This window comes from Platalea leucorodia, assembly GCF_965183815.1.
Source record: "Platalea leucorodia genome assembly, chromosome: 4".
Taxonomy (NCBI): domain Eukaryota; kingdom Metazoa; phylum Chordata; class Aves; order Pelecaniformes; family Threskiornithidae; genus Platalea; species Platalea leucorodia.
Window position 1 is genome coordinate 71626336 of NC_138826.1, and position 27390 is coordinate 71653725.

Here is a 27390-nt window from a genome sequence, read left to right on the forward strand (position 1 = left end):
GAGACAGAGCATGTATTTTGGGAGCAGTGTGAATATATGCAAACTCTGAATTTTTTTTTTTTTTTTTTTTTTTTTTTAATACGTATGTGACCAACACACTTCTGAAAAGAGTTCGTAAGGCTTTATGGCCGTTGTCATTTTAAAGGTTATTTTCTTGTCTGTATACAGAATGCTGGCATTATAGTTCAGGGCTGAAATGTTCTGGTGCTACTAGCATTATACATTTATTATAATTTCTGAAATGTCATGTCTTAAGAACTGGTTGATGTGATATTTGGATATTATATATAGTATGGGCAAATTGAAAGGCAAACCTTGATCCTCTTTCAAAATATTGTAGTTCCAGGACTACTTTTAATTAGCCTCTATAGCCATGTGGGAAAACATAAAACAAGATATGAACCCTGGAGTTATTTCCGGTACCTGAGAGAAGATACATTAATAAAACACGAGATGATCTTTAAATGCAGAACAAATCAAACCAAGAGTTAAACAGCATGGAAAAATGCGTGCTAATACACCAGGAGAGAAACTGCTGAGGGGAGTCTTGTTAAAAACCACAGGTAGTAAGCATGAGAGCTGAGTACTTTTCCTTTCAGTGCTACAATTTGTGTCTGAATTTAATTAAATGGATGCTTGTATATGTTAGAGAAAATTATCTAAAAGTACTTTGCTATCGATAGGTGGAAAAATGCTTAAAAGTACAAAGCATGTATATTAACACAAATTTATGTTAAACTGAGACTTTTAGAAGTGAAATGTAGCCTTGGATTTTACTACAACAACAAAACCAAAACAAAGCATCAGGATACAACTGTGTTTTATTTCATGCCAGCAGGGGAGTGCTTCTCTTTTTAGGATGGTACTTGTGAGGCCTTAACTTCAGAGCATTTTGAACAGTAGGGGAGGTCAACAAATTTTGAGGTAGCTCAAATAAGAGCAGTGAAACATAATAGAGGGAGGTAGTCTAGCAAAAAAACACTTCAGCTTTTTTGTATTTGTTTTTATAGATACATAACATTCTCTGTAAATGAATAAGCAGTTGTTTAATTTGTCGGGAAAAGCATTATTTTGATACCAAGCTCTATCATAGTTGAATGTACTTTGAACAGGATAGGCACTTAAGCAACTAAAAAGCAGAAAGGTACAAATATTTTAAAATGAAGGTGGCCAATTCTTCAATACCTTAAGAGTAAACAAAACCCCACCATGCATGTTTAAATTACGAAGTAAGGGGGGGGTGCTCATCTTACCCAGTGTTCTTAGTAGATATGGAGTTAGGGCTTCCTGAAGTACAGAAATGGGTATAACAGCTGAACCCAAAAACTGATTTGAACTTGAGCAGAACATTGTCTTAATTTCCGAATCGGAGAAGAAGTATTTTTTAGAAAAATAATACAATGGGAAAACTACTTCTAGTATTTTCAGGATTTTTTTCCTTTTTTAAGCACAGCATTTGTTAAACAGCACACTCATAAGCTACTATCCATCTGTAATTTCGTAGTGGCTGTTGGGCACAGCCTCTGTGTACATCAGAACACGTGAAACTTCAGCTGCAGTGAGACTTCTGGCATTTTTTTTTTTTTTTTTTTTTTAGGTGTGTGCACACCATAGTGTTTGTAGATTTTGAGCTTTTTGGGCTAGTTGACCTATATGAAAACAGGAAAGGTTAAACATATATTCTGTTGGTGCCACTTAACCATTAATTAGAGTTCAGCTCAGTTGTCCCATTTTACATGTGCTCTGTGGCAAATATACACAGATGTGTTGTCATCGTGGTTCAGTCTACATTTGTGAACTTGGTTATGCCTGAGCCATCCAGTTGTCCAGGACGCAGTGTCCTGTGTCACTTAAACCTTCCTTAAAATAAGTCTTCTGTGTCTTCTTCCACTTTTTTTCACTGGTTTAAATTTTACTGTTTGTAGCAGAAGACAGTGCAACTTAATATTAAAGCCCTAACGTAGCAGCGTTTGTGTTCTTGTTGCAGCTTCTGTATTAGCATTTATATTTTTAATTGTATATAATTTCAGTTAAGCAATCATGCTAGATTCAGGGTCTGATTTCAAACACATGGTTCTAATTCTATGTTGATACTCTAGATATACTTGTCTACAAAACAGCTTTCTTTGGCAAGAGGGTGACTATTACTGAGAACTTCATCAACTAAAGTGAGACTGATACATTCTGATACGTCACTTTGCCAGCTAAATATACAGTGTGTTTATGCTCAGCCTTTTGCTGAACAGTTCATGGGGAGGGTGATTTGATGACAACATACAAGTGAATTTTGGTATTTTAATGCTTGGAAATTCTAATCTGGTAACTCTTGCTGGATTTTTTCCAGGCTATTTTGCCACTTGCTGGAGAGAGTTTGAGGACAATAAAAATGAAAATGGCTGCCTTCTATATGCAGGGGAGGGGAGGGCAGAAGGAACCAAAACTTAGCTAACATCCTTTCCTAGCTTACTCATATGTGCATCAAAAACTGGTTGTTCTGCAAAACAGAAAATAGTCATTAGATAGTTTGATCCCCATGTGAATTTTTAAAAATGAATTCTTCTGTATTCTAGTTAAGAGTATATAAATAAACCTTTCCTATTCCGTTAGGCTTTACTTGGGTACCATTAGTGTTATTACTCCACTATTTTACTCAAGGGAGCTTCTATGGTAAATACTAAAAAAAAAAAAAAAAAAAAATTAAAACTGGTTAAAAAAATACAGTGCATGGAAATAGAGGATATTCTCTTTAGGTTATACATATGTCATTCTATATCTAGCTCTATTTTTCTTTGTAGATGTGATTACAAGTTTATTTGCACTGGTTGGTATCTAAATGTTGACCAGGTTCAAATTGCCTGTAAAAACACTTGGCTAACCTGAAGTAAAACCCCAAAAGCTTTTTTTTGAACCTAGTGTGAAAGAAGGCTCCAGCTGGTGCTGCAGAAGTCAGTTATAGCAATATTAATGGGAATTTTAAATTAAATAGCCTTGTGTTACAGAGCAAAATACATTTTCTGTTCCTTTGCAGGTAATGCTCAGATGATCTGTTTGATACATCTCAACCAGACCAAACAATGCTGAGACAGAGGAAGTGGATGAGGCATTAGGGTTATTTCTGTTTTATTTTGTCTTTATCTGTGTCCTGTAGTCCTATTCAGAGCAGGTCTAGATTACTGTGGCAGGAATGCTTGCTAACCAATATTCTGGCCTTGCTGTAGTATTTGTGACTGCTTCATCTGATGGAAACATACTAATGGTAGTCTGATATAGGAAACTAAAAATCTCATCTGGGTGAAGATCTAATCTTCCTGATAAGTTGCTTAGATGTACTTTTTCATGACGGTATTTCTCTAATGTTCTAGGTTTAATCAGCAAATATGTTTTGAAAACCACTGAATGACAGTGGAAAGTTTTAGTAAATGACCTGGGATGGGAGAATCATGTGTCTTACATGCAGGTAATTTTACAGCAGTTTGAATCAGTGTAGTCGTCCTTGTGCAAAAGCTATCTGAATTTGCATTTAACCACCTCATCTTTGCATGGTAGCTATTCTGGAACGGCTGTTTCTGATTAAGTCCTTGAGTGACTGTTTTTATCACAAAATAACACATTATTCTGAATTAATTTACTCTGCTGTGTTGTTAATTGGAAGACAGTTTTGCTTTACATTTACCACTTTCTACAAATAAATTCTATGTCCTGATACAGAGAAACTGTAGGAAGTGTGTTCTTACCAGATTTTAGGTAAAACAAGATGAAAAAGGTGAAAGCAGGTGGACGCTAAAATTTGCAAGTCTAGGATTTACATTGGCAACTTAACGTACCGTGAAGCTACGGTTGCTTAGTTCTTGAAGCTAGCTCTCTGTGGTTAGGCTATGAATAACTGAACAGGTTAGTTTTTGGAAAGTCAGCCTGTCTTGTTAAAGTTTTTGGGACAAGGTTTTTTCCCAGGGGTGGATTTAAAGGCAGCGTATACTGTTTTAAAGGTGATGAGCTGTAGCTGCATGATTGTATCATTGGAGTTCAAGAAAAGCTGAGGTTAGCTAGTGTCAGTCTCCATTACATTCTGCTTCAGTCTAGATAATGTGAAGTGAAACTCTTCTACAGTAGACGTGCAAGCATATGGTCGGCTTAAGTTTATGTAACTTCCCTTGATCTTTTTCTTAAGAAAACTTATCTTCTAAATTATGTTTGTTAGCGCTAGGTAACTTGGTTAAGCTTAAATCCTTTCTCCCCTTCACGTTCCTAGGCCATTTTTCTATTGTTAAAGTAATATTCTAAAATATTAGTTGTAATTGTTTTAGCTTGAGCATTGTGTGCCCTGTACATTTAATGTTAAGCTGTTAAAAACAGACTTCATCACTGGCTCAGTGGGTTAATAAGAACAAAGTTCTAGGTTGTTCTGCATTCTAAGTTTAATTGTAGCAGATAACTTGATTTCATTTTTTCTATCCTGTTTGTTAACAAACTTTGAAATAATTCTGTTTTCCAACTTACTACATCTTTTGATATTTATGTGTGTATCATATATGTACGTATACGCATATATGTAGTACGTGCATGTTGGCAGTTAATGCAGTTGAAAACTGCCAGGTATCGGCTGACGTGTGGAGATTTATTAGTGGGCCTTAGGCATTAAAGCAATGCTAAAAATTGCTGTCAAAGTCAATTCAAGTCTTTTGTTTGGGAAAAGCCTGCACAAACAAAGCAAGTGCCATTCTGTAAGGTAAGCGTACAGATTGAAGAGGAGCAGCAGAGAAATTTAGAGGCTCTCTGAAGGCCACACAGAAAGTCAGTGGCAGAGCCAGACTTGAACTCAGAAGTTCCTGGCTTGTGGCCTGGGGCTGAAGCCAGTCGTACACAGCTGTGTTGAATTGTGAATAGAATGATGCTTTCTTTTTCCTTTATGGCTTTATGGGAACAAAGCTAATTTAACTAAAATTAGAATTTGGGTAAAAAGATGGAATTGTGTATTTCACCTTTTTTGAAATTTCAAATGCTAAAAGTTCTGTTCTGTGTTAAAGCTTGCATTCAGTGGTTGTGGATTTCCACTTACCAAGGAGTATGGTTAATGTAGCCGGGCCATAGATTGTAACAAACCGTAGTGTGGTGTCTTCAGGTTCAGGCTAAGGGCTTTTGCTGAGGGTACAGGAATTCAGGCCTTAAAAGCTGCTCTGCGTACTACCTTGAGAAATGTTAACTTTATTTAAAAAAAAAAAAAGAAACAAAAAACCCAAACAAACAAACAAACAAAAAAACCCTGAGAAGTACATGATTTTCTTTGATGTTTTAAAATAGAAGTGAAAACCTAGTTCAGAGGCAATCTTCCTGATGTAACTGTTTGTTAAACTGAAATTCACATTCTATATTTAACACTTGTGGAGTTTTTAATGAGGCTTTAAACATTGTTATCCTTCAGTGTAGTATGAGAGAAGAGAAAACCTGCTGTAGGTTTGCTGACTGGTATTTTCTTCCTTCCCGGAGTAAATCTCAGTTTTGAGTAGCTTTTATTGAATGTATGGACAGTTTCAGTTATTCGAGGAGTTCCCTTTAGGGAGGAGGAGGTTTTGATCTAAAATATTATTATAGAATGAACGTCACCATTACGAGTTATTTTTCTGTACTGTTAAAAAACTTGGCAGGGATTAGTAAATCCATTTTCACAGTAAAAGGGACTTTCTTTTCCGGACAAAATGTCATTAGTTCCAAGCTCTAGCAGCAAAGTAGAGTTTGGGTTTTTTTCCTTAGGTACATTTGCTTTATCTGTGTACCATTTCTTGCTAACTGAGGCCCTATGCAAACATATAGTTAGGATATTTTCCTAAATTACCAACATGGAACCTAGCTAGAGAAAACTAAACTAAAAAACCCAAAACAAACAAACAAAGAACACCTCAGTGTTTTACCAGGAAGTAATTTTCATTTTGTCTGTTGAAAATAACAAAAATGTTAAATAGTTCCAAAAAGAAATCAAAGTATTGAAAGCTTAATAATAAAATATTTCACTTCTGAGGGGTTGAAGCACTTGAGCCCTCCTTTCTGTCTTCTCTCCCACTCCGCAACAGTGCCCCAGTGTCTCCTGGCGTGTGCAGTGTGACCATATCTCACTATTTGGAAAGAATTGTTACTGAGTGGTGTGCGCTTTGAGGCTGCATCTAAAACTTTTCATTGGTAGTTAACAAAAATCAGAATAATTAATTTGAGCATTACAGTAGTCTACTTTTTTACTCACTCTTTTTTTTTTTTTTTTTTTTTTTAATACACTCTGCTAACCAAGCCAGATGGAAAATGGTTTCTGAGTTTCCCTTTCAGTTTCAGGTATTTGAGAGTTTACAAGTCCCGATTCCCTTTGGTTGTGGCTTCAGAAGACACTTAAACTGGATGTCTGTCAGGTTTGTTGCACAAGCCTGGGCCACTTTAGAGATTGACATTATTGTGGCAGTTCTTGCTATATTCACCTATTACAGCTGGTAATACGTTGTAGTTAAATTGTACAGTTCTTCCCAGCAGGTCTTGCAAAAATACTGTAGCCATATAGTGATGAGTGGCTGAGTTTAGAGTTGCTACCCAGTCACCGTCTGAAGCAGTGTTACAGACGAGATTCTTGCAGTGGTGAGTGGGAGACCCAGCTGAGACTGTTTCATTTTGAGCTGTGTTGCCCCCTAATTTAAGTTGATAGAGAGAGCTTCAGTGGCAGAATAAAGCTCTCCTTCCTCTCTTTAAAACAACGTGTTAGTTAAGAGCAAGCTTATCAAAGGCCAGTTTAACGAAGGATGTTGTTTCCAGTTGTGCCCAATGTATTTTTTTTAATACTCTTTGGATAGGGCATAAGAAAAAGTTGCTGACCCTTACTTGGTACACTTCCCCATTTAAGTCAGCCACATATAAATTACACTTACTGACTACCATAAGTCCAGCTGGCGCTTCCAGCATAGCAGATGGATTTGATTAAAGCTAAAAGCCTGGTCCTTCACCTGAAATTTTGCATTTTAAATGCTTATGTGAGTTATTGAATTCTGTATCACTTTTAGTATAAAGTTGTGCTAACCTTTTTGCTAAGTAGCAGTGACCGTTTTTTCAATACAGTGGCTTCATAGAAAAAGAGATGCTTTGCACTGGCAGTATGCATGGAAGCATCAATAAGCTGACAAATTAGATTTCAGGTTCTAGTGTTTAAAGGGCTTTTCTTTCAGCAGGAAATAGTCTCCCACATCAGTTTACACATTTTAACCTTCAACTTTATATAGCAGCGAAGGGTTGACCCGTCTTTATGCAGAGCCACCTTTCTTAAAGAGGATAGAGAGAAGGTTTAACTGAACAGATTACAAGTGCCTTTTTTGTGTGCGTGTGTGTGTGGAACAGTGAGTATCTTGCATTCCTGTCTTGTATCATAGACTGTTTTTGCATAGTGTCTAAAAAATGAAACTGCTCTGTTCCACACTTCTACGAAATTCATCAATGGTAGATAGGAAGAGGTAGCTGTTAATTAAAGATAGGGGGAGTCTTCAGATCTACTGTCAGCAGAGGTAAAAATTATTTTTGTTACTGGAAACATGCAGAACTTATGTGAATCTATATGCTGAATGCTTTAAATGGTTTTGATGTAGCTATTTCTCTGTTAGGACTGATGTTGAAAAGGAGTGTGTATTTTTAACCCCTCAGAAATAAAAAATAACTGTTGTTCTTTGAAAATTATAGTCTCTGTAGGTTTTATGCATTTCTTTGTGTCTTATGACATCATTACTAACATGAGAAATGTGTGGTTTTCATTAAAAATAAGGTGTTAATCTTGCATAATTCAACAAGGCAAAAAATACCTAAAAGTAGCAAACACTACTTGGGTTCAGAATTTTAACAAGACAAAGCAGCTTAGTCTTGGAACTTCAGAAATGTGTTACATGGTAAATTTCACTTATAGCACTATAATTTCCACCTCACTTTTTCCCTTGTGAGTTTACATTTTTTATTTTCTGTGTACCATTGTGGTGGTGCTCTTCTGTAATCTCTTAGGTGGCAGTTCAGCGATTTCCTCATTTTAGACTGTTTTCTGGATTACCTCTTGCTTTACAACTTATTTCACTCTTCCATGGCAGAAAAAGAGAGTGGTGCATGTCTGGAAGATTAACCATAGCCATGTTGTATGTGGTTTGCAAGTTCCTGTTATCTTAGAATTTTTGTATGCTGAAGCAACTTTCTGATGTGAATTTCCATGTTGTGAAGGAATCCAAGTTTTCTGGAATATAGATGTTACAGAGCTGACTTAGTTTACAAGAAACAATTCTTCTTTGGTAGTAATGTATCATTAATTCAAAGGTATTTCCTTCTTGCTTTTTGAATATGAATGGACACTAGATTTTTCAAGTGAGACATATATCCAGTTGTCAGATTGATGTACTATTTTTTAAAAATTTCTAAGTTCTCTTAAGCCATCGTATTAAAAGGCAGGAGATATTTAAATGGAATTGAAGTTAGAAATTGATCTGGTACCGTATCTGTGAATGACATAAGCAGCAAGTAAAATTCATCACTTAAGCTGTAAATTATCATTCCTGGAAAGAGAGAAGGAATGATAACCCTCAATTGAGATTTCAAAAATCTTGTCTTCTGCACTCAATACAAATAGGAAAAGCTCTCAGATGAGTGACTGCTGAGATTGGGCAGACACCAATTCCACAGAAATAACAGCGTAGTTAAAAAATTCTTTCCCTGGTGGGAGACTATCCTTCGTTTAGACAAATGCCTGAGGATGCAATGAACACTTTTCACTTAAACTTTCTAATGTCTTTGCTTAAGAAATAAGGAAGTGATTGTTTACTTAGCAATTAGTAAGAGTTTCATGTCTAGACTAGGTGGTTTAATCTATGCTTTATTTCCAGAAGGCATGAAATAAAGTTTGGTGTGCTTTTTGTTTGGTTTTTTGTTTGGGTTTGTTTGTGTTTTTGTTTTTTTTTTTTTTTTTTAAACGCAGCTCAGGGAATGGTGCACAGTATCCGGACTATAAAAATGGATGAATCAAAAATAGCTTATCAGATTACTGAATGTGAGGGGTGGCAATCATCTCTGCCTATTAATGGACTATTTCCTAGAGCTGCTTTTGTTTCTACCTCATAACTATTGTGGCTAGTTAATTTGCAATAGGCTGTTAAATAGGTATGATAGTATGGCCTGCAGAATGCTGTTTTCCACACTTTTCCATTCCTTTTGAAACGAAGAGGAGACATTTCTACATTTTTCTCAGTTACCACTATATGGGTGTCTCAGGTCATCTGCACAGATTACAGGTAAGATGCACGACTGTGTTTAGCAAAGGCTTGTGTTTTCCCATTTAGATCAGGAAGGTGCGCGATTTGGGGTAACAGTACTTCATTGCAATGCAGTGGCAACTACTTGCGATGGTTTTGTTCCATGGATTCCAGTAACTTTCTGCTTTGGTTCTTACTTTTTGCAAAAACATGTGAATAAACAGTAGTATTTCTAGTGTTAACCACGGTGTTAACCTATTTTATCCTCAGAGTGGTCTCTCTTTAAAAATGTGTTTATCATTAGACAGTTGCTGTTTTCTGTGACCTTACAAAGCTCTTGACTGAACTTCTAATATCCTTCCTAATAAAGCTTCCAATGGAGAACTGACAGCTGTCTCGAGCTTTCCAAATACAGTCTGCCAAAAAACAAGTTAAAAATACTAAAAACCAAACAGCACCACCCCACCCCTCAAAAAACCCAACAAAAACCCCACCCTGCAAACAAAAAGTAGTATTGAGATGTTTACTTAGAAATTCTTGTTTTTCTCTATTGTATCAGTTAATGGAAGCAAGTAATTCAAAACATGAGGAGAAATTAGAAATTGAAAGGTTTGAGATGCCACAAACTTTCAAATAGTGAGGCGCTTTTACACTTCTGTATAAGCATTATTTGCCAATACATTGTGCTTGTAGACATTAAAAAAAGGGGGTGAGGTTTTTTTCTTTGCTATATGTGGAAATTGATTTTTATTAGCTTGCTGAAGTGTATTGTACATGCTTTCCTAGGAGATTCCTAAAACAGAAGGAATTTTCTTTGATACATATTCAGTCGTATCATAAAATGTAGACCTATGATATAATACGCTTAGAAATTTAATGTTGGCCTTTAGAATTATTGTTTAAGAATTTGTTCTTCACGAGGAAAGAAGGGTGCACAGCTAATGTAAAATCAAGCGTTCTGCAATTAACTGTTCTTCAAAAACACAGAAGCAATTTTAAGTCTTTGAAATTTAGGAAAGTGTATAGCGATGCAAGTTTTACTTACTATTACGTGTTGGTTGTCCCTGTCTTCCCCCCCACTATTGTTGATGATATCTTGGGCAAATAGCAAACTACTAGATTCCAGAGAACATTGGTGTGATACTTGTTAATGCAGGACAGTGATCAGCATTCCATGTGAATGAAGAATTCACAATTATAGACAGACAAGAATAATGTTCTGGGTAATGAAGAGTGCAAGTGATCTTTGTAGATGCTGCATGCCTTAGTGAGGGTATTTGGTTCTTTCTGCCATTTTGAGATCTTAGGTAATCATTTCCTTGGAATGCCAGATCAAAATGATCACACCTTCTTTATGTCCTCAAAACTCAAGTGATTATATGAGGAGACAAGTTTGGAGAGGCTTTGAATTTTTTGGCTGCTTAAGTAACTTCGTGAGGAAGGAGTATTGGTTTCTTGTAGTTCAAACAAGTCATGTCTTGTACTTGTACTGTGGTGGTGTTTTCAGTTTTCCTGTTTCCTACACACAGTTTCTTTACAATTCTCTAGTTTCCATTCTGTGTGCCAATAAATAATTTCAGCTTACATCTTAATTAGTCACATGAGTCATGACATGAAGTATTGAATTGTGATGTTTTGAATAATAATTTCTCTATCTCACTTTTGAATGGAAAATGACTAATGAAAAAGATGGCCAGCTGGTTGCAGTATGAAGGGTGAGAAGCACACATCTGGCAAACAAACGTGTCCGTACCAGGCTCTGCAAAGAGTCTGTGTGCTTAACACATGCAAAGGTTCTCTAAGAGTCAAACAGAGTCATTTTTCAGTGCCCCTGAGGTCTTGCTGCTTTAAAAGTAGATATCAAGTCTAACATACCTCTTTGTTTTGACCAAACTGCACTAACATAGAGTTCACTTTATTGGGAGTTTATCAAATTCCATAGTAAAACCCACACCTTTCAATTATTCACTTATATTTTATGCCTGTAAGTCTCATGTTTTGGCCTTCAGAATGTCTGTAGCAATGCGGCAAGGAGAGGATTTAATGCACTTTTGATTCACCAAGTTTCTTGAGCAGGGTCTGTAGTCTCTCATCCTCATTGAGGCTTTAATGAGACCTGATCCCTGCCTCTCTGCCTTAACAGCAGGTGCAAGCCACAGAACAAGAGGGCATGGTCTGTTAACAAAATTGCTCACTTCAGTGCCATGTATACATCTTACAAATATCACTCCATCGTATGAATGGTGGTATGCATCTGATTCTAAAAGCCATTTAAAGGAGATGGCTGATTACTTGTATCAGTGTTTAAATCTTCATACAAAAGGAGGAGGGAGGAAGTTATGTTAGTTTGTATATTGTGAAGAGTATATCTTAAAATGCATGCCAAAGTTGATGTGTGACAGGACACTGTTTCAAGTTACACTTAAAGTGGTAAATGTATTTAACCATTTTTGTTGTGAAACACCTGGCTTAAAATTTAGCACTGCTGTTTCACCGGATTTTAGTTTTTCATCATCTGTAATTACTGTATAAGCAACAAATATTGAATAGTAGCCTTATAAAACAGGGTGTTATAGTGATACAGTATTTACTGTATCTTTGTAGTACTGGCATGGCAAATCCTGACTTTATTGTTGTCTACAGTGGAATCTTGATGACCTTAAGTACAACCATGATCTGCAACAGTATAGTTCTAATTTCTTTCTTCATATACATACAGTCCTCCATGACTTACGGAGTGTCCCTTAAAAGCGTGAGAATATGCTGCATCACAATTACACATTTTGCATGGGATATCCATTATATCTAATACTAGATAAAAGCCAGGTATCAGCAGCTTTGTGTATATAATAAAACTCTACTGAGAACTGACTAAGTGCACTTGAAAAATGTTTTTGACTGATCATTAGAACCAAAGCATAAACGTGGAAATACTGTATCGTAACAAAAGGATCACCTATCTGTGCTTTTCCAGACTTGGAGAATTACTTGCCTAATGGTTATGTCTGTAGTAGATCTGTTTGTCTGTAGCATACGCTACTACCACTGTTCCCATAAAGCTTCTGTGCCTGCAGACTAAAAGGTTGCTCCCTCTTTGGTTCCAAGTACATTTGGACACCTCTCAGCAGTGTTTGATCTTGAACTTGCTCATACTTCTAAGTGGCAATGAGTTGGTTAGTATCTTCAAGACCTTTGTGTTGAAGGCTAGGTAACTAGTTTAACCCAGGAAAACTCAGCAACTTTTGGGCTGTTGATTTCCAAAGAATTACTGGGGGTGTGGGGTGGAACGCCATTTGTTGAAGCCTAGCTGTTAAATCTCATCAGTTGAAGGCATAATGCTTGATGATAACATAAACTATGTTAACTAGCTATTGTCCCATGTAAGAGCGAAGAAAAATGGTTTCATGTGCTGAAAGCTGTATATTAGATAGAATAGTGAATTGTTCTCTGGTTTTGTGCTATAAGAGAACTTGAGATAAAATTATAATAGTGATACACACCGTCATTGCCCGGAGAGTAAGTTTCTACTGCCAGATTATGTCCTTTTGAAAGGGGGGGAGGGGAACAAAAAACCAACTAGATCCAGGCATTCATTCTGTAGTCAGAAGAAAAACATACTCTGTAACTTAAAATACGAAACAAAACCCTGTTTTTCATTTGGCCAACTCTTTGTCAGCCTTCACTGAATCTTGTTAGTTTGGTGGGAAGTAAAACTTGTGCTTGAGCTGTTTTAAAAAACAAAACAAAAAACCTAAACAACCTAACAAAAACACAAAAAGCTGCTGGGCTGAAATATGAATTACACGATTTTTCATTTAATTTCTTTGACACTGTAACAACAGAATACTCTCTTCTAACACAAGGTTCACTGTGAAGTGAATCTGCAAATGTTTTTAGTGCAACTTCGTTTATTTTGTCTTATGTAGAAAACAGTCTTTCTCCAAAGCATAAGTATTTTTTGCAATCATATTAATGTCAGATTCTCAAACCGAATTTAAAAGGGAATTTTTGCAGGAGTTCAGAGCTTGTCACCTTTGGGGGCTTTTCAGTAGGTTAACAAGAATTTAAAAAAAAAAAAAAAAAATCACAGTCCTGTCGTTGAAGTCTGCAAATGTGGCAGCACATCAAAGCAAATCAACTTCGCTATGTTTTAGCATGGTTGGCTTTCGCACTAGAACATGAGTGTTACAGATTGGTGTCTCATGATAGTTATGGTCATTGGAAAGAGTAAATAATTCTAAAGCAGGTCAAGTGTGGACATGTTATATTAAGTTGTAAGATCACTGAAGTACTTGATTAAATGATGACTACGATATAGTTTGCTGAAAATATTCATTTTGGACTCATAAAGGTTATTTCTTTTGAGAATGGATATTGAGTTCTTAAAAGAAATTGGTATTTCTTTTCCTTAATTACTGGAGTACATGATTGAATGTTAAGAAGTAGCTTACTTTCATTTGTGGTGTCTGGACTCGTATTTGAATTGTGTCTCAGCTTGATATTACTTGTTAATTTTGTAAAAGTGCCAAAGAATATCACACTGATACCTGTCGTCTTTAAAGAAAGTTACCAGGCAAGAAAACCAGAATTTTACTAGAAATCTCATGAGAACTGGGTTCTGTGTTTGGAGGAAGCCAAATTTAGTGTCTTCGTGAGAATGCTGCTTGAAATTTAGTGTGATCTTTGCAGGATTGAGCATGACCAAGGCTTTATAGTAATGTATTGGTGATCAAGGGCTGTTCACATTACATTTGGAGTATTAATTATGTCCTTGTTTCTAATGGGGTACTCCTTAATGGCAAGAGCCATTTATTCACCATACTGCTGACTTGTCCTATGACTTTGAACATAGGTTATTTATTCTTTGCTTGGGTTTACTCATGTGCAGAATTAAGTTTTACATACTTCTTAGTGTTGTTGCAATGCTTAATTAATATTTATAAAGACCTTTGACATCCTGTGATGAAAGGAGCTGTGCAAGTGTTCAGTAGTGGTACTATTTTATTAGTGAAAATACAGGAGGAGTCAGGAGGATACCAGTTTTTAATTCAGAGTGAGCAATGGAGTCATTCTGTAACCTTGAGCAGGTCATGCAGTCTCTTTTGTAACATATCCTGGGAAAGCTCTGCGTTGTGCGGCATGTGTTATTAAATGTCATCCTTCCCTCCCCCAAGTCAATTCTAAATGGAAAAAAGTATACAACTTCACCGAGCTGCTAAACATAGCTGGTATTTCTTAAGGAAATATATTATTAAAAGTAGCAGAGAGTGAGAAGGTAGTGGATGTAACAGTTGCATTTTAGAGTCAGGATGAGAACTGGAACATGCGTTATTTAGTCGTAGACCACACTGAATTTTGCCTGTTACAGATCTCTTTCTTGTTCAAGTTCAGTATAGACTGTGCTTAACTGCAACTTCACTGTGAAGTGAGTGTATATAATCTCTATTGCATTCTAAGAACTCACTAATCCATGGTGTTTAGCTGGTAAACAAGTTCTTACTTCAAACTGAGTGCTGTCTGTGTTTGAGCTTTGTGATTGCCAAGGTTGATAATCAGCTCTTATAGCATCTAGTATTTGGCTATTACATAACAATATACATATCAATCTCTTGTGTGGTTTTTCCTTCATCTGACACAGGAAGGTTATGATTATACACTGTCATTAAAATTACAAGATACCAATGAACATTTGAAAAGCATACATCTGTTTAAGGCTTAGCCAGCTAACCATTTGTCTGATTATATAAGGTGCAATAGTATTAAATTATTTGCCATGCTTCATGCATGCAAATACAGGGTTTCAGTTTTTTGTTTCATACAAGATGCTACATCTGCATTTTACTCATGGTTTAAAACCATATTTGTGTTTTGTGCAAGGGGCTTCAAAACTGTTATTTAAAGTATTTTAGGAAGCAACCAACTTGCCCAGTGAAGTGTGAGGCATAGCTGAATGCAAGTGCTGGTTTGTGCATGTGCATTATGGTGGATTCAAATTGAAAACACCTGGATCTTTGTCCTGCTTTATTGCAGTCTGGGTGTACAGCTTGTTCCCAAGGCCTTTTTACTTGCCTTTAGTCCTGCTTCAGCTCTCAGCTCAGCTGGCATAAGGATGAAGAGGAGTAGCGTTTGTTTCTACTGAGGATAAACAATGGTTTGCAGTCTTCAAGAACAGCAGTTATGGAAAAAAAAAAAAAATCTTAAGCCTTAATTTATGGAGCATGCTTAGTAGTAATGGAATATCAAGAATTTACCTGCCCAACTCCAGCTGAATATACTGAACATATGCAAATAGATCTGTTTGAAGAGACAGTAATTTGGCAGGATTTATACAGCATTTCCCAGACCTGCAAAATGTTACTTGCTTTTCCTTCTGCCCTTAATTTAGACCTCCTGATATGGATCATGACAGTCCTGAAACTTCGTAACTGAATATTTGCAGGAAGCAGCTGAATGAATTTTCTTACCTGTTAAAAATAAATATTGCCTCAGGCAATAACTGGAGTAGAAAACACAAACCTTAAATACCTTTGCCAAGAAAATCTGAGCAAGCCATAAGAGTTGGTTTGGTTGTTTGGTTTGGGTTGTGTTTTTTTGGTTTTTGTTTTGTTTTGTTTTTTTTAAAAAAATGTAGTAGAAGTTCAAGCAACCCTAACTTGCTGGTTCTTCCAGCTCGGCCTACAACAGATGAATAATAACTTCGTGTGGAAAACCTTGTTGTTAACTTCCCACTGATAAAATTAAATACATTCTTGCTTTAGTATTTTGATTTAGTATAATTAAAATAATGACTTACAGTTTGATAAATGTTATTTTCATTGCTACGGTGCCCTGAAGCACTGTATATGGAAAATTTTACAATATTATACAGATCTGGAGGTATGTAATGTGCTTGTCAGGCTATTAATTAACTTGCATAAAGTGTTTTGGGTTTTATGGCAAGTGAATTTAGAGTGTTTCTTTGGAAACTCAATAAAAGTAAACAATCAGATCACTTATAAAATGAAGTATAAATTATACCATTCTGATGCTGTGAGGGTATCCTTATAATATCCCCAGGCAGGTAGAATTCCAAGTGCCTCATCATTTAGTAGAAGCTGCTTTTAAGCAGCGTGCTTCTGTCTGGGTTTGGGTTTGTTGGTTTTTGTTTTTTTTTTTTTTTTCCCAGTAGTATAACTGTCACTAAATAGAAATTGCTTCACTCATACACATATTTCAGTTTTTTTCTTGATCCCTCCTGAAGTGCCATTCCATGACAATATTTTAAAGTGCATTAAACTACAGCAATAGCACTGTAATGTGGTATTATCTAATGTTTCCTTTATTTCCACCTTCCCTTAAAATTCAGTCCTTGTCTCTCCAGATAGTTTGGATATTTACCAGGCTGGCTTTTAGGTCTGATTTTTTTTTTTTTTTTTAATGCCTGAGAAACACAAATATAAAAATGTTAGTCATAATCCAAGAAAAGTTAAAAGTTTGTCTTAAATGTAACTACTTCTGTTGTCAAAGATTCTGTATGATCCAGTTTCTTACTGTCTACATGGCCTGTGCTGGTGCCACAAATGATGCTCTGACAGACAATGTTTCATTTAATTAAACTGTATTATACGTTTTCAGTAGTCTTTCTGAAATGTCACATTCTGACATTAAAACAAATGTCATAATTGTTGTGTGTACTGTGGTGTAGTTACCATAGCAAATAGATTAGTTTCTTGGGGCCTTTTTTTTAGTGTTAAAAAATAATTCTATTCTTGGCATTTAAGACAGAAGTTTGTAATCTAAGAAGGTACAGAGCTGCTTTTGTTAAAGCTAAGTTTACACCGTAGCCAGGAGTTAGCATTTGCTTTTTAACTGCACTCAGATTAACAGTAAACAGGGTTTTTTTTTTTTATAGCACTTCTCATACATACCTACAAGAATGCGTTATTAAGGTGGCAGTAATGCTCACCAACTTCACTTGCGTCACAGTTTGTAACCAGTTCAAAGCCCCAGTGAGGCATTGGTAAAGCTGCCAGTATAGCTTTGAGCTTGACTTGTGGAGTCAATCGTGGCTGCAGAACAGTGTGGTGTACTGATACAGACACCTGAAGGGGAGGGTAGCTCACTTAGGGGTTTCTGCTGCAGTTCTTCTGCAGAAGACGTAGCTGTAATTAGCTCCCTGCTCAGTGGACCACTAAGTACAGAAATACTTGTTCACTCTACTCTAAGGTAATACATTTTTTTGAAAAAGGATTCCAGAGCTGGATTGCCAGAGTCAGTGATACAGAGTTGGTTATGGTCAGCAGTGCAAAGTCCACCGGCAGCTGGGCAGTATAGTGCCCCATGGGAGTCAACGCTGGGGCTAGTAATGTTCAATATCTGTATTTATGACCTGGTCAGTGGGGTGGAATGTACCCTCAGCACATTTGCAGATGATTGTAAACTGGGCTGAGTGTTTGACACCTCCGGAGGGTAAGATTGCTGTTCAGGGGGAACTCAGTAGGCTGGAGAAAATGGTCTGACAGAAACCTCTTGATATTCAACAAATATAAATGGAAAATACTACACCTGGGTCAAAATAACCCTTAGCTATAGCATAGGGTTACGCATCCACTGACTAGAAAGTAGCTCTGCAGAAAAAACACCTGAAGGTCCTGAAAAAGTAGAATGTGGGTCAGCAGAGTGTCCTTGCTGTTAAGAAACCAGCCGCGTGCTGGGCTGTACTGGCAAGGCTATAGCCAGCGGGTCAAGAGAAGCGATTCTTCTCTATTCAACACTTAAAAGTCCACCTTTGACATACTGTGTCCAGTTTTGGCTCTCATACAGGAAAGACGCTGACATATTACATGGCCACTAAGATTAGTGTTCTGGAGCGCATCTTGCACAAGAAGAGGCTGAGAGAACTGGGTTTGATCAGCTTTAGAAATAGAAGGCTAAGGGGGTAATGTTACTGCTGTCTTCAGCTGCCTAATGAGAGGTTATAGAGAGCCAGACTCTCCCTGGAGGTGGTGCATAGCGATAAAACAAGAGGCAGAGAACACAAGTTGCAGAAAAGAAGTTCTGATTAGATATGGGGGAAGGCAAATGCAATGAGTGTAGTAAAAAAATGGAATAAACTCTCCACGTTGGTGGCAGTGTCCCTGTCCTTGGAGATAATCGGAATGTGACTAGGTCCTGAGCAACCTGCTTGACAATGGCTCTGCTTTGAGTGTGGTGACTTCCAGAGGTCCCTTCAGTCAGAATTACTTGTGCTTCTGATGGTGAGACCAGTAAGTATCATGTATCTAGTGCAGAAAGTGTCACTTAGTTCCAAAAGATGAATTGGTTTAAAAAATAAAAATACAAAATAATTTAAAAAACAAAGTGGAAAGGACTGTTGAGGGAAAAGGTTCTGTGTAACTTTTCTTTTGTTATTTTTAAAATGAAAGGATTTTTTTCTCCTGACATGCAAGCCATTTGAGATTATAAAACCAGTAGAGTTTACATCTCCTAGTCGTTTAATACAAAGCAATACTGGCAAATACTTGTGTATACTGTACTTGCAGACTAATAAGCGATCCTTTAAATGACATCTGGCACTTTTCCCAGATAGCCTGCGTTCATTTCAAACTCCGTGTTGTATGGCAAAGTAAGACTCTTGAAGTATTTCTATATGCACAGTGAGGTAGGTAAAATATTCTTTTTGGATAATGTAGCGAAGTGTCTCACGTGCAACAGGAAGTTCAGCAGCAGCTCCCTCAGAGTGGTCATCTGTCCAGAGCTTTGGTACCGCCCCACCCCCCAGTTGCAGAAATGAAAGGAGTTCACTTAATGACAAATACAGAGAGATATTTTGCCAGGTAGTATGTCTTATCTGCTGAAATTATGGCTTTAGTGAGAATTAGGGTTTGAAAGAGTATGTATTACCAGGATAGATAATCTGTAGCGGAAGAGAGATCTCAACAGTACTTCTTGAGGATTGCCAGCTCTCCCCTTGTCAAAAAACTGACTTGTTTCTCTCTAAGCCTGTAGCAGAGATAGGTTGAGATTTTATTGTGGTAGCTGTTATCCATTTACTGTTCCATATTGTTTGTTATGCATTCATTTATGTATTTTTTGTGGCTTTCAGAACCACAAAGATATTTTTCTTGGTAAACAGCTGTAGGTAATAGAGCTTTCTAGAGGTGCGAATAGTTTTTAGAGGAAAATAAGGTTATTTGATAATCACATAAAACCTTTAAGTCCTGAATAGAACTGTGTCTTGCTGAATGAAATGTTCTGATATGATAAATTACTGGACATCTTAATTACAGGCAGATTTCTAACTGCCATTCTTGGGCTATTTTTACCACATTTCACAATTCTCTAAACACGCTTTATCTGTGTCTTTGGTGTGCATGAGTGTGCATGCTGTGAAATAATAACTATGATCTGTAAGAGCTCTGAAGCATTTGAAGACTGAAGTAGGGGAGAAGACTCGCTCAGTTCTTACATTCTAGAACTTGGGCTATAGCTCTCTATTTCCTTAAAACTTTCCTTTTTGTCAACTGTGGCTAAAATTTGGAAACTTCAGGTCATACCTGGAAGTCATTCTTTTAATGTGTATAAGTGATGCAGCTGGAAAGAGTAGTTCTATAAAAGGAGAGGTCTGCAAGCAAGAAATATGGAATATTAAAAACATTTCAGTTTGTGTTTTTTTTTTTTTTGTGTGGTTTTTGTTGTTGTTGGGGTTGGTTTTTTTTTTTTCTTCTTCTTTTTACACAATCCAAGGTTTTCTTATCAACAGGACACTTAAAACTGCAATTGACCCCCTTCCCCTCAAACCAGTTGCTGGAGTGTTGAGAACAAACCTCCTTATTTATGAGCATTTGTTGTTGTATTGTAGGGCTTATACTGTCCAGTTCTTTAAAGTAAACAGCCCTTTATGGTCAGAGTTGTTTTCTTTCTATTATGTAAATCATTGTGCATACATATAGAGAACACTCCACAAAGAATTAATCTTACTCTGTTAACAAGTCTAATAGCAGACTATACGGAGTCTTTCTTTAGAAAAGCATACTTTTAGCAAAGTCAGTATGCCAGTGTTTTAAAGTTGGTTATTTTTACATCAGCTTCAAATTACTGATGTTTTGCTGCGATAAAGGCATATCAGTTGTTCCAGATACGCTATTTAAAGTAAGCAAACTTCTTGCTGCGACGCTGTTTTGGTTTTCAGCCAAAGAGAAGAAAAAAGCAGCTTACTCTAACTTGACAAGCAATAATCTTTTGCCTTTTGAAAACACTGCTTTACAGAGCACTTCTAAAACTTTCTGAAGTCTTTTCATTTAATACATGGCAAAGTGTATATTGTGTGTGTATAAAATCCACAGCTTGCTGGGGGGGGGTGTGACACACTTGTGTTATTGTCTTGTGTGTTATTCTATGTACATATATGTTACAAATATGAAAGTTTTAATGTCATACTCTGTTGAAGGATTGAGTTCTGATACCTTGATTTCACTGTCATTCAAAAAGTGTGGGACAATCATCCTTTTACTAACTGGTTGATTTTAAACTGCATAGTTTATCCTTTACTTCAATATTGCAGTTGTTCGGTGATGCTGTGAACTTAAGTTATTTCAAGCAAACAAGTAACTTTTTTTTTCTCCTTGAAATTTTTATATTGTGGATCTTCAGGGGTGCTATTCTGGAGGATCCATTTTTTCCTTATAAACATCAGAATTCATTTGGCCTAAAATAATTTCGTATTCCATTTTTGTCAGTTCAGCCTAAAGACTGACTTTCTAAATGGCTATCTGCTATTTAACCATCTTTTCTATGGCTTACGTCTGTCTAGTTTATCCATGCAAGCATGCTTAACAAGAAAGGTGGCTGTGATGTGCCTTTCAACATTTTTTAATGAAATGAATTAATCCCATTTTGAATCTCTTGATCAGCAAGACCAAACTCTTTACACGGCTTAGTCTAGTGGAAGGAATTTTACCTTTAGGAATTCAGGGTCTGTCAACCCTGGGATTTATCCCATGCTGTGTTACATCTTGCTTCTGTTTGATGTTCTGTTTAAATGTGCTGGAGCACTCTTGTGTGTTTGGACATGCCATATTCTTCTCATGCTATTGAAATAATGGAACATGTCTGTTAAGTGGGATATGTTGAATGAAAGCAGAAGTAAAACTGTGACGATTTCTGTACTCGAGTAGCAGTGCATTTAGTTTTGCTTCATTTTTAGTCTCTGACATCCAGCTTCCTGATACGATTTAAAAGCTTTCATCCACCTTGACCATTTGAAGCAGTAGATTGCCGGTATTTTTTGCTGCAGCAAAAAGGGCTTGCACCTCAAGGTGCAAGAACTCATTTGGGAGTTCGTAATTCGCTTTTTCTTCATTGCTCGTGACCTTCAGTTCTAATCAGCTTGTGCTTTTTAATGTATTTATAAATAAATACTCTTATGCTAGAGGATTGTACCAATAAAGCCCCTGTTACAGTTAGGAGAACTGCACAGTTGCAGGTGACAGTGCTCGGGTCACATATGCAGAGTATGGGATAAAGGACTAAATACAGTCCAGAGGAAACATTCTCCTTGATATATTAGAACAATGTAGGAGTCTGTTTCAAAAGGAAATACATTCACTTTTACTAGTAGATCTTTCTATGATACAATTTTTAGAGTTTTAACTGGGTGCTGTGTGGAGAGGTGTTGTGATACAATAAGGTGCAGTTTCATTCAACAGCAACCAATTTAACATGTTCCTTTGAAAGGAGGAGATTCCTTGCTGCTTATGTGTGCTACTTCTGGTGTTATTCTGATAATACTCTAAGCTAATTCCATTTCCAAAAGGAGGGGGGATGGTCTAGGTGAGTTTTTGTGAGTTGAATTTGCTTGCCGTACAATCAGCTGAGTTCCAGAAGAGGCTCAAGCCAGGGAAGGTCAGGGACAGAGCTTGAAGAAGAGAAATAAAGTGGAAGAAAATGAAACCTACTTCTCCAGTGGCAGCAGCAAGCTGTTCATGAAATAGCACTGTTGAAGTCTGCTTACTTTGCTCTAAGAGATTTTTGTCCCTGTATAGACTGAGATGAGCTTTTGCCTTGGAAGCATACCTGGCCTTGAGCTCGTTATAAAGGTGTTTTTGCAATGCATCTGACACACCAGTGTGTGGTGCCTAATTCTGCTGCTATCTAGGCTGTATAATTTATCAAAATACTGAGGAAACTTTCAGAAATGCTGAGAAGCTGGATGCTTGTAGTTAGAGTTCACTGGAAATTCTTCTTGCTTCAGATCTTGACCAAAGTTGTATACCTTAGTGTAGATTAAATTTCTAGTTTAGTCCGTCAAGTTTTGAGTCTTTTCATCTATTTCTAAGCAATTAGAAATATACTTGTGGTCTGATATTTTTGATCACTAGAGGCCTGTCTGTAAGAAAGAGTTGGTTATTAGCTCAAGTGTTGCCTCTAAGTGAGACTGGTCTACACATGCAAATCATTATCTCACCTAAGGTGATGGCCTTTATCTCTGGCTAGTTATGGCTAAAGCCTTTAGGGAAAATTTAAGTTGTTAGTGTGACCTCATAGCTATATAGATAAAACCTTGTTCTGTTGAAGTGCTGCTGATCCTACGAGTGCAGCTTTGGAATCCCCTGTATTCTGGAAGAAGGTACAGAAGTTGGCTCACAATTTGGAAGCAGATTTGTGAATCGTCCTATGCTTATTACAATGCAGAGAACAGGATGCACGTATAGAAGTTTACTGTCACTCCTGTGTTCTATTATAGTATAGCTAAACCAAGTAAACTGTACTGAAAGTGAAGTGTGGGGTCAAGAGGAGGGAAGATGACTCACAGTACTGGTAGCTAGTCTGCATCTTTACGTATGAGGAACTTCCAAACACTGTTACACTGTTGTCCTGTAGCCCTGTGGAAGGAACTGAGAGTTGCATACACTAAAGTGCCACTCCTGAGTTTCTAGGAATTTTCATTTCTTACGTTTTACATGTATTTTTTTGTGCAATTTTAGTTTGAGCGTGACTTCATAGAGTTCTGGGGTTTTTGGTAGACTACTACTCTGTGGTATTTTATCTCCACCTATCAAAGCGTGTTGCCAGCAGATAGTATGTAGTATATAGTACGTCATCTTATCTCACAGTTCAGTTTGTGATAGCAAGAACTTTGAAGACAACTTCTGTCCTCTACCCGTGCCTCAAGCCCATGCGTTGCGAGAATAAGTCTTTTTAAAATAGAGTTTTCTGGAAAATTGAATATTAGGATTTTGCAGGAAATTAATACTTTCCAAAACTGGTAAATTGTATCGGGGAAGGGCACACTTCTTGGATACCTATTTTTTCTTTTTTTCCTGAAATGGCTATCTGCTTTAATAACTTGGACTACACAAGTATTTTCTGTTACTTCTCTAGTTAACTAGCTGAAAAACCTTCTTTTCTCTGAAATGATTGCTTTTGTCTTAGCCAGAAGAGGTTGTTATAAGAACTTAGATAAGGTATGGAGTGTACTGCATCATAGCTACTAGGTTTGTTTGGTTTAGTTTTTTATAAATAAAATTTTAGATTACAACCTATAGTTTCTCCTCATTTGTAAGCTGTTCATATGCCTTACTTTAAATACTCTGAATTAAAGTCTGTAATGTGCTTTTTAAATACTTTTCAATAATGTTGATTCTAAGATTTTTGTGGGAAATATTAAAATGCAATTAGGTCATATTTTTAAGATCGACACATGCTTTCTTGAAGAAAGCTAGAGTAAGAAGCTGGCTGCTGATTGCTATTTAGCAAACTTCCTCTTCAGGGTTGTGGTGTGTCCATGTTCCCACTACTATGTGCTGGTAACAAAAACCGGAACCACACCCCATTGTATTACTCTAAATTCACTCATTTGGAGTTGATGGATTTTCTCCCCGTGCTGCTCTTGTCAATGTAAGCAGCCAGTTGCTGGAATGTACATGATGGACCCCCCAGTTTCCTTGACCAGGCCAGGAAAAATTATCTTTTAGCTAATCAGAGAAGGTTAATGGGCAACGTTGTCTTCTGAACGAATCAATGAGGTACTTCAGAGCTTTGTTTATGTTAAATTTATCGGAACACTTAACACTGCAAGTTAGGTTTGTCTTTAACAAGCTTCTTGCATACAACTGAAAAGGGAAAACCATTGATCATAAAACTTCAAATATAAGTGAAATGCATCAAAGAGTGAAAGTGGGAAGATGGCAAGTGTGATGCCCCAAATGGCAATAAGGTATTTGCCTCCCTAATTCAGTGAACTTTCAACACAGTGATACGTTGTTAGCATGTCTATAGCATCGGTTCTTGCTCTGTCGTTTGGCAAGTATAACTTCATACTTCCTACGTGTTTATGAGGTTTTAGTTATGTTTTGTCAGGAACTTCATAGTCTTCTACATGTGATGCAGCCAAAGTGTTCAGATAGATCCCTTGTACCTCAGAACTTAGGCGTGTGCTTACATGAATTGAAGCCTAAGTTACTAAGTATTGATTATTGCTATATTGTAGTTGTTGGTGATGTGCCCAATAGAATATTAAATGCACATCTCTACTAAAAGAGCAGAAGAAGGGGAGGTCGCCATGAAAGACAGAGGGCTTCTCTGGAGCCTTACTACCACAGATATTTGTCTGTATATGTCTGAAGAAAAGGCGGCAGCAGTAGCAATCTCTGTGTCCTGAATTTATCACAAAGACAGATGACCATAACTAAGTGTTTACTTTCAGGCTATGGATCTTCTATCCTTGGGTTCTTTTATTATTAGTGCTACATGTTGTTGTAAGCCATAGCTTCAGCTTTGATTGTGAATATGACCTTTTTCTCATTCTTTTCTATTCCCTGCTCTTCTGCTCACAAAACTAAGGAAGGTGCTTTGAAGTAGAAGGCTGTCTGTGTGCCAGGCAGTTACTGGAAGTCATTTTGTATTTTGACTCTACCCTTTTTCAGCAGCTCTTCTAAGACAGCTCTTAAACTTGCCTGCTGCAAGAAAGTTTTTTGGAAAGAGTATACTTGTAACTGGCGCTACAGCCCAAAAGGCACACATAGCTTGACAGTACAAAAGCAGGAAACATAATTTGAGGTTATAGTAACTTTGAAAGATGAGGGTGTCACTGGAGAGCTTTTTCATATTGCTTACAATCTGTGGCTCAAAGAAAACAGAAAATTTTGTCTCGATGCCATGACAGACAATGTGAAGTATACGAACCTCCCCAATGCTTCATGTCTTGTGCTGTTAGTAAAACTGAAAAACCTGCGGGGCTTTTCCTTGCCAGAGTTCAGGGCTGGGAAGTGTGCTTTGACATTTTATAGAGAACAGAAAAGAGCAAGAACTGACCTGGCTTAAGCAATACCAGACAGAGTGCATAAAATGCTGTTCTGTATGATGTGGAATACTTGCCTCAAACTTTGTTAAATGCAGACTGAACTTGCCATTATGTATGAATTGCATTTGGTAATAACTTAAGGATGTTGTTATTAAGGACTCATTGTGCCCTTATCCATTTTCTCCATCCATGAAAGAGAGCCTAACTTTAGGAAACCAGGAAGACATTTTATTACTGTCCATAGAACCTTTTCTCTTTAAGAGAGTTCTTTGAAGTCCTCAATCAGGAAGCTGTTAACACCTAACATCTCAAAATATTTTTGTAGGAATTGATTAGTTATGTAAATGTCTCTTTGTACACTGGCTTGGCAGTATCTAGTGAAAATGCAAACAAAAATATTACCTATACCATATAAATGCAATGGAAGGAAAAGTCTGAGTGATGTGACAGCAAAGCCAGCCCAACTCTAACCTTTTTAAACTGCGGTCAAAGAAGAGCTTTGATTTGTGCATAAATATAAGAAATAGTTCAGTACTCTTACAGACTCCAGTTTTGTTTGTAAAGCTGTTCTGTTTTTTATAAAATCTTGTTCTGAAAGATCATGGGTTATACTTGTTAGTTGTTTCCCATTCCCATTTGTAAAGTACACATCTCTGGTCTCTGATCCTAACCCTCATCTGTCAGATCATCTTTTTACATTAATTATCTTCGTCTTAGTCTTTCCCTATAAAAAGAAATTACTCCAAGTGAGCTGAAAACTTGGTCTTAAATTTACTTTTAAGGAGGTGAGGAGAATTGGTTAACAAAAATGTGATTCACCATAGAAACAGCTCAGCCAATAGCATATATGCAGTAAATTAACCATTTTCTGGTACTTTCATATTTGATACGAAACATAGCAACAAGATGATAGCTTGACAACAATAGCAGCTGCACATATTTTTCTTCCTTTTTTGAAAGAATGTTCTCGTGGAAAAAATAGATTCCCTGGAAACTAATTTATGTTACAAATTTCATCACAAAAATTCTGTGGGTGGGTACAATAGGCTAGAAATTAAATTAGTGATTTGTATAATAAATGATGGTTTTGATTTGATATGACACTTCTAGTCTCTTACAAGTGACATAGCTACAGGCAATAGAATAATCTCTTCCCCTTGTGAAGATAAATGTCATATCAGACCAAACCATCTTATATTAAATTACAACTTCCCTTTTTTTACCATATGAAAAGATTCATGAGACTGTTCATTAAATAACAGCACAACCCAATTAAAAGGGTTCTTTGGCCAAAATGTGTTGAAGATATTTCCTAACATCAGGCATGTAGTTAATTTATATAGGATACTGCCATAAGAGGCCTGATCCAAATAAAGGAATTTTCCTTTGTGCAGTAAGAGGCGTGATTGTGGCCACGCTGAGCCAGAAGGTGCTTTTCTTATCTCAGTTAGACTGAAACCCTCAAATGCAATTGAAGTATGATGATAAGAGGAATCTAGTATCTCGACTTCCTTTCTTGGGGGGAAGAGGAATATAGTATTTGCGGCTCTTGTTAAACAACTTGATTGTGCTCATACTGTTGCTTTTCATGTTTTGGCAGAGAGAAGGAGCAAGAAAGGGAAGAACAGTTAATGGAAGACAAGAAAAGGAAGAAAGAGGATAAGAAAAAGAAGGAATCTGCTCAGAAGGTAGGTTTTGATATTTGAATTCTTTTATCCAGTTGGAACATAAATAGTATTGGGGGTGGTAAGATGTTAAATAGTTTGTATTTGAGCTTAAAAACTTGATTGTTTAGAGTGATGCTTCATTGAAGACTTTTTTTGTATCATCTTTCTCTAACTTAAGTGTTTAACTTAAACATTTCTT

At 36.8% G+C, this 27390-nt stretch overlaps 1 protein-coding gene across 33 annotated transcripts in view; it reads left to right on the forward strand.

The window, feature by feature from the left end:
• The window catches only part of TNRC6B (trinucleotide repeat containing adaptor 6B), a 134602-nt gene that overhangs the window by 62114 nt on the left and 45098 nt on the right, over positions 1 to 27390 (forward strand). For 30 of the 33 annotated variants that reach the window (XM_082309895.1, XM_082309906.1, XM_082309902.1 and 27 more), the window contains one exon: positions 27125 to 27212. In XM_082309895.1, the coding sequence (XP_082166021.1) occupies positions 27125 to 27212 (88 nt within the window). Of the gene's footprint in view, positions 1 to 18290; positions 18488 to 23510; positions 24248 to 24281; positions 24439 to 27124; positions 27213 to 27390 lie in introns of those variants that run through there. The other 3 variants (XM_082309892.1, XM_082309888.1, XM_082309885.1) reach the window with 3 other exon arrangements.